This window comes from Zingiber officinale, chromosome 2A (assembly GCF_018446385.1).
Source record: "Zingiber officinale cultivar Zhangliang chromosome 2A, Zo_v1.1, whole genome shotgun sequence".
NCBI lineage: Eukaryota > Viridiplantae > Streptophyta > Magnoliopsida > Zingiberales > Zingiberaceae > Zingiber > Zingiber officinale.
Genome location: NC_055988.1, coordinates 94651263 through 94664764, shown reverse-complemented (window position 1 = coordinate 94664764; position 13502 = coordinate 94651263). Strand labels below are relative to the sequence as shown.

General features: G+C 35.7%; 1 protein-coding gene across 1 annotated transcript; it reads left to right on the top strand.

Annotated features, from left to right (window-relative positions):
- The first annotated feature begins 9590 nt into the window (after positions 1 to 9590).
- On the top strand, positions 9591 to 12729 carry LOC122043816. Its single transcript, XM_042604392.1, has 4 exons — positions 9591 to 10408; positions 10652 to 11746; positions 11892 to 11997; positions 12094 to 12729. Exons 1-4 carry the CDS (start codon positions 9591 to 9593, stop codon positions 12727 to 12729), a joined length of 2655 nt encoding a protein of 884 aa, XP_042460326.1.
- The last annotated feature ends 773 nt before the right edge of the window (positions 12730 to 13502 follow it).

Genomic DNA, 13502 nt, shown 5'->3' with positions numbered 1-13502 from the left:
GAAAATATATTTTTTTATAAAATTTTATAATCCCTTATAAAATTTTACAAGCTCTCTTCTAATTTCCTAAAGTAGGAGTTAAAAAAGGAAAGTTTTAAAAATTAAAACTATGTTTTAAAATTTAAAACTTCTCTTATAAAATTTTCTTTTTAAATATGATGATAGAAAATTTAAATTTTAAAACTTCTTTTCCTTTTTTTTCTTAAACCATGAGGATGTTTAAAAAATGAAAGTTTTAAAACTTTAAAACTTTCTTTTAAAACATGTGGCCTAATTTAAATAAGGAAATTTTTAAATTTAAAAGCTCTCTTTTAAAACTTGTAGTTTTCTACAAAGAGAAGATTTTAAAAATTCAAAACACCCCTCATTGTTTGAATTATTGTGGCCGACCCCTACATGCTTGGGCACCAAGCAAAGGGCCGACCCTTTAAAAGGAGATGTGGCCGACCATTGCTTGGTCACCAAGCAATGGACCGACCCCCTTCTTGGACATCAAGATGGGCATTTCTTTGGATGGACTTGAGGCTTTAATGAGGCTACGACAGGGACCTAGAGGAGAAATTGGTTTTGGCCTTCCTATGAGCTTGAGTATCCCGTGTTCGCCCCGAACACACAACTCAAGTTCATCAACAATAACTCATTCCACTTGAGAGTTATTGTTGCACTACCACACCAATCCCAAATTACATTTATGGGATCCTTATTATCATGAGTGTGTTAGTCTCCCTGTGTTTAAGATAACAAATGTCCACTAATTAAGTAAGTTACTGACAACTCACTTAATTAATATCTAGCTCCAAGAGTAGTACCACTCAACTTCATTGTCATGTCGGACTAAGTCCACCTGCAGGGTTTAACATGGCAATCCTTATGAGCTCCTCTTGGGGGCATTCTCAACCTAGATAACTAAGACACAGTTTCCTTCTATAATCAACAACACACACTATAAGTAATATCATTTCCCAACTTATTGGGCCTATTGATTTATCAAGCTAAATCTCACCCTTTGATAAGTTAAAGAAATAAATACTAAATATATGTGCTTGTTATTATATTAGGATTAAGAGCGCACACTTCCATAATAACTAAGGTCTAGTTCTTTTATTAAGTCAGTACAAAAAGAACTTACCTAAAATGGTCCTACTCAATATACTTAGAGTGTACCAGTGTAATTTATTAATCAAGATAAACTAATACTTAATTATATTACGACTTTTCTGATAGTTTGTTCCTTTCCATCTTAGTTGTGAGCAACTGTTTATAATTTATAAAGAACCGACAACATGATCTTCTGTGTGTGACACCACACACTATGTTGTCTACTATATAAATTAATTGAACAATTACATTTAACAAATAAATGTAGATATTGACCAATGTAATTCTTTATTTCAAAAATAAATGTTTACAAAAGCCTGTCCCTCTTTTCATTTTATAGATCCATTTACATCCAATAGCTTTTACACTATTTGATGGTTCTACAAGCTCCTAGACTTTGTTAGAATACATAGATTCTATTTCAGAATTCGTCGCTCTAATTGCCAAGATACTACATCTTTATCTTGGAGTGCTTCGTCATATGTCCGGGGATCAAGTTCATGTTTACCAGGGATCAAGTCCGAAGACTCTCCCAAAAATATGAATCTTTCAGGTTGCCTCACAACCCTCCCACTACGACGAGGCACTGTCTATGGTTGTGTATCATTTGTGATACGTGTTGCAGTTTCTTGTGATATTTCATCTTGTACCGTTGGTACTAGACTAGACGTTCCCTTTCTAATTTCTTCTAGAATAATTTCACTCATGGGCTTGTGGTTCATTACATAATCTTCTTCTAAAAATCGAGCATTAGTGCTAACAATGATCTTCTGACTTTTAGGATTATAAAATAAACCACCTTTCGTTCCCTTAGGATATCCCACAAACAGACAAACTTCTGTGCGTGATTCCAACTTGTCAGTATCTCCCTTCAGCACATGTGCCAAATTACCCCATATCCGAATATGACTCAGACTAGGCTTACGCCCATTCCACAATTCCATGGGAGTAGAGGGTACTGATTTAGAAGGTACCATATTCAGAATGTACACTGCTGTTTTTAGATCATATCCCCAAAACGAATTTGGTAATTCTGAATAACTCATCATCGATCTAACCATTTCCATAAGAGTCCTATTCCTTCGTTCTGCCACATCATTCTGTTGGGGTGTACCAGGTGCAGACAATTGGGATTGAATCTCAGCCTCTGATAAGTAATTCCTAAACTCTCCAAAGAGGTATTCGCCACCATGATCAGATCGTAGTGTCTTGATACTTTTACCATGACGTTTCTCCACATCAACCTTGTACTCTTTGAACTTATCAAAGCATTCAGACTTGCAATGCATCAAGTAAATGCACCCATATCTCGAATAGTCATCTATAAAAGAGACAAAATATTTGAAACCACCTCTTGCCTAGATAGACATAGGAACACACAAATCAGAATGAACCAGTTCTAACACATCTTTGGCTCTATACCCCTTGGCCTTAAAAGATCTCTTGGTCATTTAACCTTCCAAGCAGGATTCGCAAGTTGGAAAGTTTTTCAACACTAATGAACCCAAGAGTCCATCGCCTTTTAGGCTTTGAATCCTACTTAAGTTAATATGACCAAGCCTTAGATGCCAAAGATATGTTTGGTTCATTTCCGAAAATTCCTTTCAATCTTGTTAGAATTAGAAGATGTGTTATTAATTTCTATTTGTTGCTTTGTGGGAGAAATTGGATTTAGAGTACACAAATTGCCTACTAATGTACCAGAACAGATAATAACCCTATTCTTCTTGATAACTACTTTGTCATCAAAAGAAACAGAATATCCATCCACAAACAGTTTAGAAACTGAAATTAAATTCTTTCTAAAAGTTGGTACATAAAGACAATTTCTCAAAATCAAACTTCTATTTCTATCGAATGATAAGTAGACGTCTCCCACTGCAACAGCCGTCACTTTGGTAGCATTTCCCATGTAGACGGTTATCTCTCCCTCATATAGTCGTCAGGTTTCCTGGAACCCCTACAATATATTGCAGACATGATCAGTGGCTCCTGTATCTACACACCAGGTACTGGTAGATAACACCGCTAAACATATTTCAACTACTATAGAATAAGATATACCTTTATTTTTCTCTCTTCTACGAGGACAGTCTGTCTTCCAATGTCCGGACTGCTTGTAAATGAAGCACTTACCCTTTGGCTTCTTCACTCCTGCTTTAAGTCCAGTACCTAGAGATTTATTCACCTTCTTTGCTGAGCCAACTTGTTTCTTCTTCTTCTTCTTGCCTTTCGACTTGGAAGTAGAAATATTTTCAGCAAAGTGAACTTGAGAATTATGACGAAATAACCCTTCTGCTGCCTGAAGTTCTGTCAGTAGTTCTGCCAATGAATAAATCCTTTTATTCATATTGTAGTTCAGGCGGAATTGCTCAAAACTTTTAGGTAGTAATTGGAGAATGATATCGACTTGGGGTTTCCCATCGATTTCAGCTCCAAGGATTTGTATCTCGTTCAAGTAAGCCATCATCTTTAGAATATGATCCCTTACGGGTGCCCCCTCAGACATGGTGGCTGTTATTAATTTTCTCATTGCCTCTTGCCTAGCAACCCGATTCTGGTGTCCGAAGAGATCCTTGAGATTGCTCATCATGTCATAGGCAGTTGACATGTCCTGATGCTGATGTTGCAGCACATTTGACATTGAAGCCATAATGTAACACCTCGCCATCTCATCTGCCATAACCCATTTCTTATGATACTCAATCTCCTCTTCACTAGAATCATTATTAGGCACATTAGGTCAGGCCTCTAACAGTACAAACTTATAGCCTTCAGCGGTTAGGACAATGTCTAGGTTTCTTTTCCAATCTATATAATTGGGACCAGTAAGTTTGTTCTCTTTTAGTATATTAGTCAGTGGGTTGAAAGACATCCTAAGAACCACAAAATAAACTTTTGGTCAAGAATCTAAATTTAGAATAATATTGATTCCTCAAACAATATTATTTAAATTTACTAACACCTCAATACACCGTGAATTTTGCATGCCACGTTAGTATGGATGTATACAAATTCAACATTTGTAAGAGGAGGTTTTACCCATTAATTTTATTATCTTGTCATCCTTACTTTATGACAATTAAAATTAATAGTTGGTTTTCCTTTGGCCACACAAATAATAGCAGTGACTCCGTTGGGGAGGATACTATTAAATGCGCCTAAGTGTATACCATTACTTGATACTTAGTCCATTAAATAGAATTGTGCCCCTTCAGTTGGAGAAGATAACACACATCCTAAATAATTTCCTATAATCATCCATAAAGGAAGTTTGATCTAGTGATCCGCAAACAAACTCATCCGTTGAGGAGGGAGGCACTTAGAGCCAACACACAAGTTTGTTGCATCACTTACAAACCAGCAATGGAGACCATGGAATTTATTTAAAATCCCTCTCCCACTTAGTTATTTAAGGTAAGGAATTTTTCATGCAAGCACACATCACATGCACACACACATCACAATAAATAAAAGCAATAAATATGGAAATTAATTTTTCAACTATTATGGCTTCTTCCATCACTATCCTTCGTGTGCTGCCAGCCCTAGGGTCCATGTCGTCGGGTCCATCGAGCTTCCTTTTCTGCTGCGCTTCTGGTCCTCCAATAGTACCACACCTTGCAAGGATACGATCCGCGATAATAATAGAATTTTACATATATCGATCATATATTCCACAAGGGAATGTACATGAAGTCTAGATCAAACAAAAATGTAAAATCCTAGGGCTAATACAACTCCTGCTGTATTTAATAAATACAATCATGCATACACATAAAATGCCCTTGACATGTCCAAGGGTCCAATCACACACAATCACAATAAGCCATAATAGTTGGAGCCTGCAACCACAGAGTTAGCATATTCTACTATTATCCTGCCTATATGACATGTGCATAATTAAACTGAAAACCAAACACACAGAGGCAAACCATAGCTCTGATACCAATTGTTGGTTGCTATTCGAAATATCGTATCGGTTCCCCTGTACAAAAATTTTATACAAGTCCTGAACCTTTCCTAACAACCTATTGTGTTCTTTAGAAATTAAATTTGGAATCACAAACAGAACTTAACATTATTAATTCCAAATTCAACTTATCTGTTCTTAGATGTTTAGACTTGGATCTCAAATGATGCTTAACATTATTAATCCAAATCCACCTATGTTACAAATTTGATTAAATATTAATTTCAAAGATCAGCTTCCAGGTTAAACATGGCGAGGCACTAGGCCTTCTTGGGTATGAGAGCATCCACCACTTCCTAGACAAAGCATTTCAATGAAATTCAATATTTAATTTCCTTATAGTAACCCTAGGTTTAACCAAAAAGGTGAGGCATCTCTACCCTCTCTTTTATACTCCTTGGTCTTGGCAAATAAGGAAAGTTTTATAATTAAAACTTCCTTATATTCCTTGCCAATGTTTAAAAAGGAAAATTTAATTTAAAAATTTCCTTTTTAATCCCTTAATGGCCGACCATCACCACCTCCTCCAAACAAGGAAAGTTTTAAACACAAAATTAAAACTTCCTAATTTGTTTCCGGAAATTTTTAAAATAAAATTTTCTCTTTTAAAAATTCCCTTCATGGTTGGTTATAAAAGAAAACTTTTATAAATTAAAATCTCTCTATTAAAACATGTGGATGATTACAAAAAGGAAAGTTTTCTCCAAAATTAAAATCTTCCTTTTAACTACAAATAAGGAAAGATATCAAACCTTTCTCTTAATCTTTTGTAGAAACTATAAAAGGAAAAATTTAATTTTAAAACTCTCTTTTAAATCATGGCTTCTACATAAGGAAATATTTTAAAATTAAAATCCCTTTTAATTTAATTGTGGCCGGCCACCTAAGCTTGGGCTCCAAGCTAGGTCGGTGACACCTCAATCCATCCAAGCCTTATCTTGGTCGGCCCTTGCTTGGGCTCCAAGCATGTCTTGGTCGGCCACCTTGGGATGGGTAAGAAGGTGGGTTTAGGTGGGTATAAAACTTTATAAATAAGATGCTACGATAGGGATCGAGAGGAGGAATTGGTTTTGGTCTCCCGATGAACTTGAGCTTCTCGTGTTCACCCCGAACACCCAACTCGAGTTCATCAATAATAACTCATACCATTAAAGAGTTATTATTGAACTAACGCACCAATCCCATATTACTATATAGGCTCCTTCTTATCATGAGTGTGTTAGTCTCCCTGTGTTTAAGATATCGAATACCCACTAATTAAATGAGCTACTGACAACTCATTTAATTAATATCTAATTCTAAGAGTAGTACCACTCAACCTTATTGTCATGTCAGACTAAGTCCACCTACAGGGTTTACATAACAATCCTTATGAGCTCCTCTTGGGGGCATTATCAACCTAGATTCCTAGGACACAGTTCCCTTCTATAATCAACAACACACACTATAAATAATATCATTTTTCAACTTATCGGGCCTCTTGATTTAACGAGCTAAATCTCATCCATTGATAAGTCAAAGAAATAAATACTAAGTACACGTGCTTGTTATTATATTGGGATTAAGAACATACACTTCCATAATAACAAAGGTCTTGTTTTTTATGTAGTCAGTATAAAAAGAAATTACCTTAAATGGTCCTGCTCAATACACTCAGAGTGTACTAGTGTAATTTTATAGTCAAGATAAACTAATACCAAATTACATTACGACTATACCAATGATTTGTTCTTATCCATCTTTGTCGTGAGCAACTATTTATAATTTATAAGGAACTGATAACATAATCTTCTGTGTGTGACACCATACACCATGTTATCTACAATATAAATTAATTGAACAACTACACTTAGCATATAAATGTAGACATTTGACCAATGTGATTCTTTTATTTCAAAATAAATGTTTACAAAAAGCTAGGCTTTTTGTATACACTCTAACAGTGATTCGATCACAAATTCTCTCATATTATGAATTGTATTGTTGATATTCAGTAAATGAGTTTAAGACTATTGAAATATTTAATATACACTCAAATATTGAATCTATATTTACCAAATAAATAATAAAACTATAAGATAATTACCTTAGAACATCTCTCAAAATCTAACACTGATGACTCCAAGTGCCTTAGTTATCTTGAGGCGCCCAAAAGCTAGACATTGGAGGCACCTAGAATGAACTGAGGTGCCTCAGATGCCCAAGAGCCATTCTGGAGCAAATAAGTAGCGAAGTCCATGTCAGTTGAACTGAGATGCCTCTGATGAACTAAGTGTTGGGATAAAGGAGAGTTAGGGGGTGAATAGCTTCTCTCACTTCGATGAAGATAAGTTATAGTGAATACTTAAAGCGAAGAACTCTCCAATGCTAACTTGAGGATTTACTTGGTATCCACCTCCTTGACTAATCCAAGTATCCAAACAGTGCACACATCTATACTATGAAAACACTCTTTCTTGGAAGTAATCTAGAGGCGAAGAAGCTATAAGTACCCCGTGGTAGTTTTGATGTGGTCAACCAAGTTAAGTTAGATTATTATTTGTGTTTGATGCCTTGTGTCTAAGTGTATAGGAACTTAGGAGCATAAAAAGTTAAGCGGTAGACGTAGTTAGCGAGAAGGATGACATGAAAAGCGTGTTAACAAACTCGACATGCATTCGAGAGACAAGGTATTGTAGAAGAGTACACCGGTGGACAAGAAGGACGTATGCGATGTTAGAGGGATAAGAAATCAGGGAGGAAGTATGCTCGAGGAGAATGTCGAAGTTGGGTTCGGGTAAACTCAATTCCGGTTAACCAGAGCATCACATACGCGAACAAGATCAACTTAGAGGCAGATCTGCCTCATGGAAGGTGCCTCCAAGAGGCTTGGAGGCACCCTCGTGACTTCTTATAGAAGGCTAATATACTTCATAGAAGGCGCCTCCAATGGCTTAGAAGGCGCCTTCGCACTAATCATGCGAGGTGCCTGCAGCCACTTGAAGGCACCTTCAATAGCCGTTAACAGAAGATAAAGTTTTATCTTCAGCGGATAAAACTTATCTTATTGGAGGTGCCTTGGACCTCCTTGGAGACACCTCCGAGCAATGGATAGGTTTTTCCAGAGTCTATAAAAAGACCACTGTAGCTAGGATAAACTTATCTTTTCTATTGTTTGTTTTCTATAGCTCTTGAATGAAATGTTTCTAGAACTGCTAATAATGAGTATGCTACTGCATTGCTTTAAAATGATTAGCTTGCAATGCTACAAACTTCCAATAAAAGACTACATCGTATATTTTTATAATTTCACACAAATTACTGAGATTTGTAGACATGCATAGATAAAGATACAAGATCAACTTGTACGCTTAGATTCCATATTTCAACATCCAGTTCATGCATGTTATCATGAAATGCTTGATGCACTAGAAATTAGTAAATTAATAGATGTAATTATATATATCTGCAAGTTTGTCATATTGGTAGTGTCTACCAAGTAACATTTATAATTGGTAAGCAGGTAATATGGATCCTTATGCCATCCTTATTTGTCGTAGTCATGTTAGTTTTAAATAACCAATACAGTTGTAGATACAAAATACTTTCATTAATTTCGAAAACATCAAAGTCAGCTTGAATTGAGGAAATGCTATATATCTACAATAAACGGAAAACAAATTAAAGTAGAATGCAGGAAAAAAAAAAGAAATCTGGCCCATTAGTGCTACTTTATTCGCTGCTTTATTTAAAGATTTTTGATAAGTAGAATTGGTTTCATGAGATCCACCACTGTACTAAGCACTCTTCCAGTGGCATTCAAATCATTCACAGACATTATTGTAGACTGTCAGTCTTCTTTTTACTACTGTCCTATATTTTAGCCTCAGGAGCCTTAGAATCCTTGACGGGAGTTTTGGTCACTGCTTGTTTAGTCTTTTTCTTGACAACTTTAGAATCATTGATGGGAGTTTGGTGCTTGCTTGTTTAGTCTTTTTTTTGACATCTTTAGAATCCTTGATGGGAGGTTTGGTGTTTGTTTGTTTAGTCTTTTTCTTGACAACTTTAACAGATTCCTTTTGGATGTTTTACTTGTGATTTTGGTGGTAATAACAGGTGCCTTTTTAGATGACTTGGATATTGTAGAATGTGTTATTATCTTCTTTCCTTACATTATTTCATTACTCATGTATTAACAGACCTATTTGTTTGTAGATTTTACTTGATTGAAATGAATAAATCTTGGATATACTTGGATAGAAGGTTCAAACAGTATGAAGAGGGTGTGAAACAGTTCATTAGCGATTGTTTACAGAATCCCAATATTGACCCCAATAATATTCATTGTCCTTGTTGCAAATGTATCAATCTTAAAAAAGGATCGGTTAAGTTCATTTCAGAGCATCTTTATTTCCATGGTTTTAGTCAAAATTATGTGAATTGGATTTGGCATGGTGAGCCTGCCAAAGATGATAAAGCAAAATGGAGTGTCAACCAAGAGCCAGTTAATACTTATTATGACAACTTTGAAACCGCTCATATGTGTGAGGCAGCGTATGATAATTATACAGAAAACCCTGAAGAATTTATGAAATTTTTGGAGGAATCAGAGAAGCCATTGTACAAGGGATGTCAACGTTACACAAAATTGAGTGCACTTGTGAAATTGTACAATACCAAAGCAAGGCATGGAATGAGTGATGCTCTATTTTCAGATCTACTATTAGATTTTGGAGATATGTTGCCAAATAATCACAATCTATCATCCTCAATGTATAATGTAAAAAAGACGTTGAGTTGCTTGGCGTTGACTCATGAAAAGATTCATGCTTGTTCCAATGATTGCATTCTTTATAGGAAGCAATATAAAAACTGCACAAGCTGCCCTAAATGTGGCTTGTCACGGTGGAAGCTAACCAAAAACAAGGTTGAGAAGAAAGGTGTTCCCGCTAAGGTGGTTTGGTATTTCCCTCCCATACCAAGATTTAAGCGCATGTTTAAATCTTTAGAGACCTCAAGAAATTTAACATGGCATGCAGATTCTACAAGAGTTGTTGGTCAATTACGTCATCCAGTTGATTCACCATCGTGGAAGTTAGTGGATCATATGTGGCCCGACTTTGAAAGTGAGCCAAGAAATCTTCGTCTAGCGCTTGCAGCTGATGGCATTAATCCTCATAGCAATCTTAGTAGTCGGTATAGCTGTTGGCCAATCATGTTGGTCAATTATAATTTACCTCCAAATATGTGCATGAAGAGGAAATACATCATGCTAACTATGCTCATTTCAGGGCCTAAACAACCTGGAAACGATATTGATGTCTATCTGGAGGTGTTAGTTGAAGATTTGCAACGATTGTGAGAAGGAGTTGATGGAGTCTATGATGCTTATCGAAGGCAGTTCTTCACTCTTAAAGCAGTCTTATTATGGACCATCAATGATTTTCCTGCCTACGGTAACCTTAGTGGATGTACTACACATGGTTATTATGCATGTCCAGTATGTGGAGAAGATACTTATGCAAGGCACTTAGAAAATGGGAAGAAAATGTCATTTGCGGGCCATAGACGATTCCTATCACGATTTCATCCCTATTGTAGGCAAATGAAGGAGTTTAATAGCATGGAGGAACTTGGAGAAGCAGCTAGATCATTATCTGGGATTAAGTTGTTTGACAAACTTTCTGACATAAGGTGTGAATTTGGAAAGAAGATAAGTGTGAGAGGGAAAAAAAAGAATGCAAAGGCTAATAAGTTGGAAGTCACTATAGAAGAAAAAGATTTAGAAGCAACAAATTTCAGAAAATGTTGGAAGAAGAAGTCAATCTTTTTTAATATTCCTTACTGGAAACACTTGCATGTAAGACATTGTCTTGATGTTATGCACATCGAGAAAAATGTATTTGAATCCCTCATTAATACTTTGATGAATGTTAAAGGAAAAACCAAGGATAATGTGGCAGCTAGGTTGGACATGGTTGAGATGGGAATTAGGCCTGAATTAACACCTATAGTTGGGGAGAAGAGAACATATCTTCCTTTTGCTGCGTGCTCATTCACAAAAAAAGAAAAGTTACAAGTGTGCAAGTCATTAAAGGATATAAAAGTTCCAGAAGGTTTCTCTTTAAACATGAATAATATTGTGTGCATGGATCAGTTGAAGTTGACTTGCTTAAAATCCCATGATTGCCATGTTTTAATGCAGCATTTCTTGCCAATAGTCATACGTGATGCGCTACCAAAACATGTTAGATATGCCATCATAAGATTATGTTTTTTCTTTAAAGATATTTGTTGTAAAGTTATAGATGTAGCCAAGTTAGATAAGCTGCAATCTGACTTGGTTGTTACACTATGCTTATTGGAGCAATATTTCCCCCCGTCTTTCTTCGATATCATGCTTCACTTAACTGTCCATCTTGTTCGAGAAGTTCGATTATGTGGACCAGTTTACTTTAGATGGATGTATCCATTTGAAAGATGCATGAAGGTGCTTAAGAGTTATGTAGGCAGTCGAAAACATCCTGACGGTTGCATTGTTCAGAGATATTTAGCAGAAGAAGCAATTGAGTTTTGTTCAGAATACCTCAATGATGTTGATCCTATTGGAGTTCCTCAATCAATTCGAGATTCGAAAGCAAATGGTTCTGGCTTGCAAGCATGCAACACACCAATTATAGTGCAACAAGTTGATCTGTAACAAGCACATTTGACTGTGCTAGAAAATATGGAAGAAGTATCTCCCTATATAATGTAAGTGTGTTGTATTATTTATAATTCTGCATACATAATAGAGATTATCTAATGTCTCACTTAAATTTACATATTAATATTTCTATAGTGAACATAAAACTTTTTTGAAATCAATGTTTCCCAAAAAAGAGAAAGATGAAAGGTGGATACAAGATGCTCACAACAAGAGGTTTATTGATTGGTTTCGTGCAAAGGTGGGTACTAGATTCATCAAATTTTTAATATCATTTGTGCTGAACAACTTATATCTACTATTTTTAATCACCATATTCAAATTTAATACATGTTAGGTGGCTGCTGAAATTGACAGTTGCAATGGTGGAACAACATCATCATTAACATGGTTGGCCCATGGATCGCGTGCACAAATCATTAAGTATAATAGTTATGTGATAAATGGCAATTTATACCAAACAAAGGCGCGAGATGATGACAGAGTTTGCCAAAACAGTGGGGTTTCTTTAGTTGCCAACACCATGCTTGTATGTAGTGCTAAAGATAAGAATCCCTTGCTAGCTGATGTGTCTTTCTATGGAGTAATTGAAGAAATATGGGAATTAGACTATCATCAATTTCACGTTCCTCTTTTCAAATGCGCGTGGGTTGCAAATGACAAAGGAATAATCAACAATGATGAATGTGGCTTCACATTAGTCAACTTGAACAAACGAGGACACAAGAATGACAAATTTGTGCTTGCAAGTCAAGTCAACCAAGTCTTTTATATTGATGACCCATTAAAAAAGGGGTGGTCAATTGTGCTCCCAGTTCCAAATAGATGTTATGAGGGAGATGCTGATGATGATGGGAGCAGTATTCCTGATTCTAGACCAATTGATGATGTTGATACTCATTGCATTCCTGCTCATGAAAGATATTTTAGATCAGAAATTGAGGGTGTTTGGGTCACAAAAAAGAAAAAATGATGTTTTGAATTTTTGTGTAATGTTTATGTTATGAACATAAAGGAATGTTTTATGCACTTTAAAAAATTATGTTATGTAATTGTATGTTATGTTTATACTTGTGTTGCGATTTATTTATATTTGTGCTATTATGATTATATATTTCATGTTTATGTTATTGTTATTGTACCAATTTTAATAGTGGTTTCATTGATGTTCTTATGCAGACAATACTCGATGGGTCGTAAAAAACATGTAGTAACAGCTGAGGAGATACATGGAGTAGTCGATGTTGAGCTACATGGTGTAGTTGATGCAGAGCTACATGAAGTTACTGATAGAGAAGAACGTTCTGTCGATGTGCAGAAGAACAAACGAGGTCCTATATCAATGTGTAAACTCACTGCAGCTGCAAGATGGGGAAAAAAAGCGAAGATTGATTATGATGACATGGGATGACCATTATACAATGCAAATGGAAAGGCATTACAATCGTATATTGGCTCTGTTGCTAGAACCATGGTGCCCATCAACATAAAGTCTTGGCCTACTGTTCCATAAAATATAAAACAAAAATTGTGGGAAGAGATTTCGATAAGATTAATAAATACATACAATCCTAAATCAAGTTAACCTTACAACTCTCTGCTGCCATTGTTTTATTTAATCAATTCTTGTCATATTAGGTGTATAATTAATAGTACTAACTAATTTTTTGTGTTGCAGAATGTGTTTGAATTAGCACCACAAAGTGAGACTGCTGTGATGAATTCAGCATCTCAAAAGTGGCTGGA

What these genes read in the sequence shown, in the direction of transcription:
- LOC122043816 (XM_042604392.1), top strand. Translation starts at nt 9,591, where the DNA reads ATGTGTGAGGCAGCGTATGATAATTATACAGAAAACCCTGAAGAATTT. An exon ending in GTTGAAGATTTGCAACGATT is followed by an intron (nt 10,409 to 10,651) that starts GTGAGAAGGAGT and finishes TCCCTATTGTAG; the next exon opens with GCAAATGAAGGAGTTTAATA. An exon ending in ATAGTGCAACAAGTTGATCT is followed by an intron (nt 11,747 to 11,891) that starts GTAACAAGCACA and finishes ATATTTCTATAG; the next exon opens with TGAACATAAAACTTTTTTGA.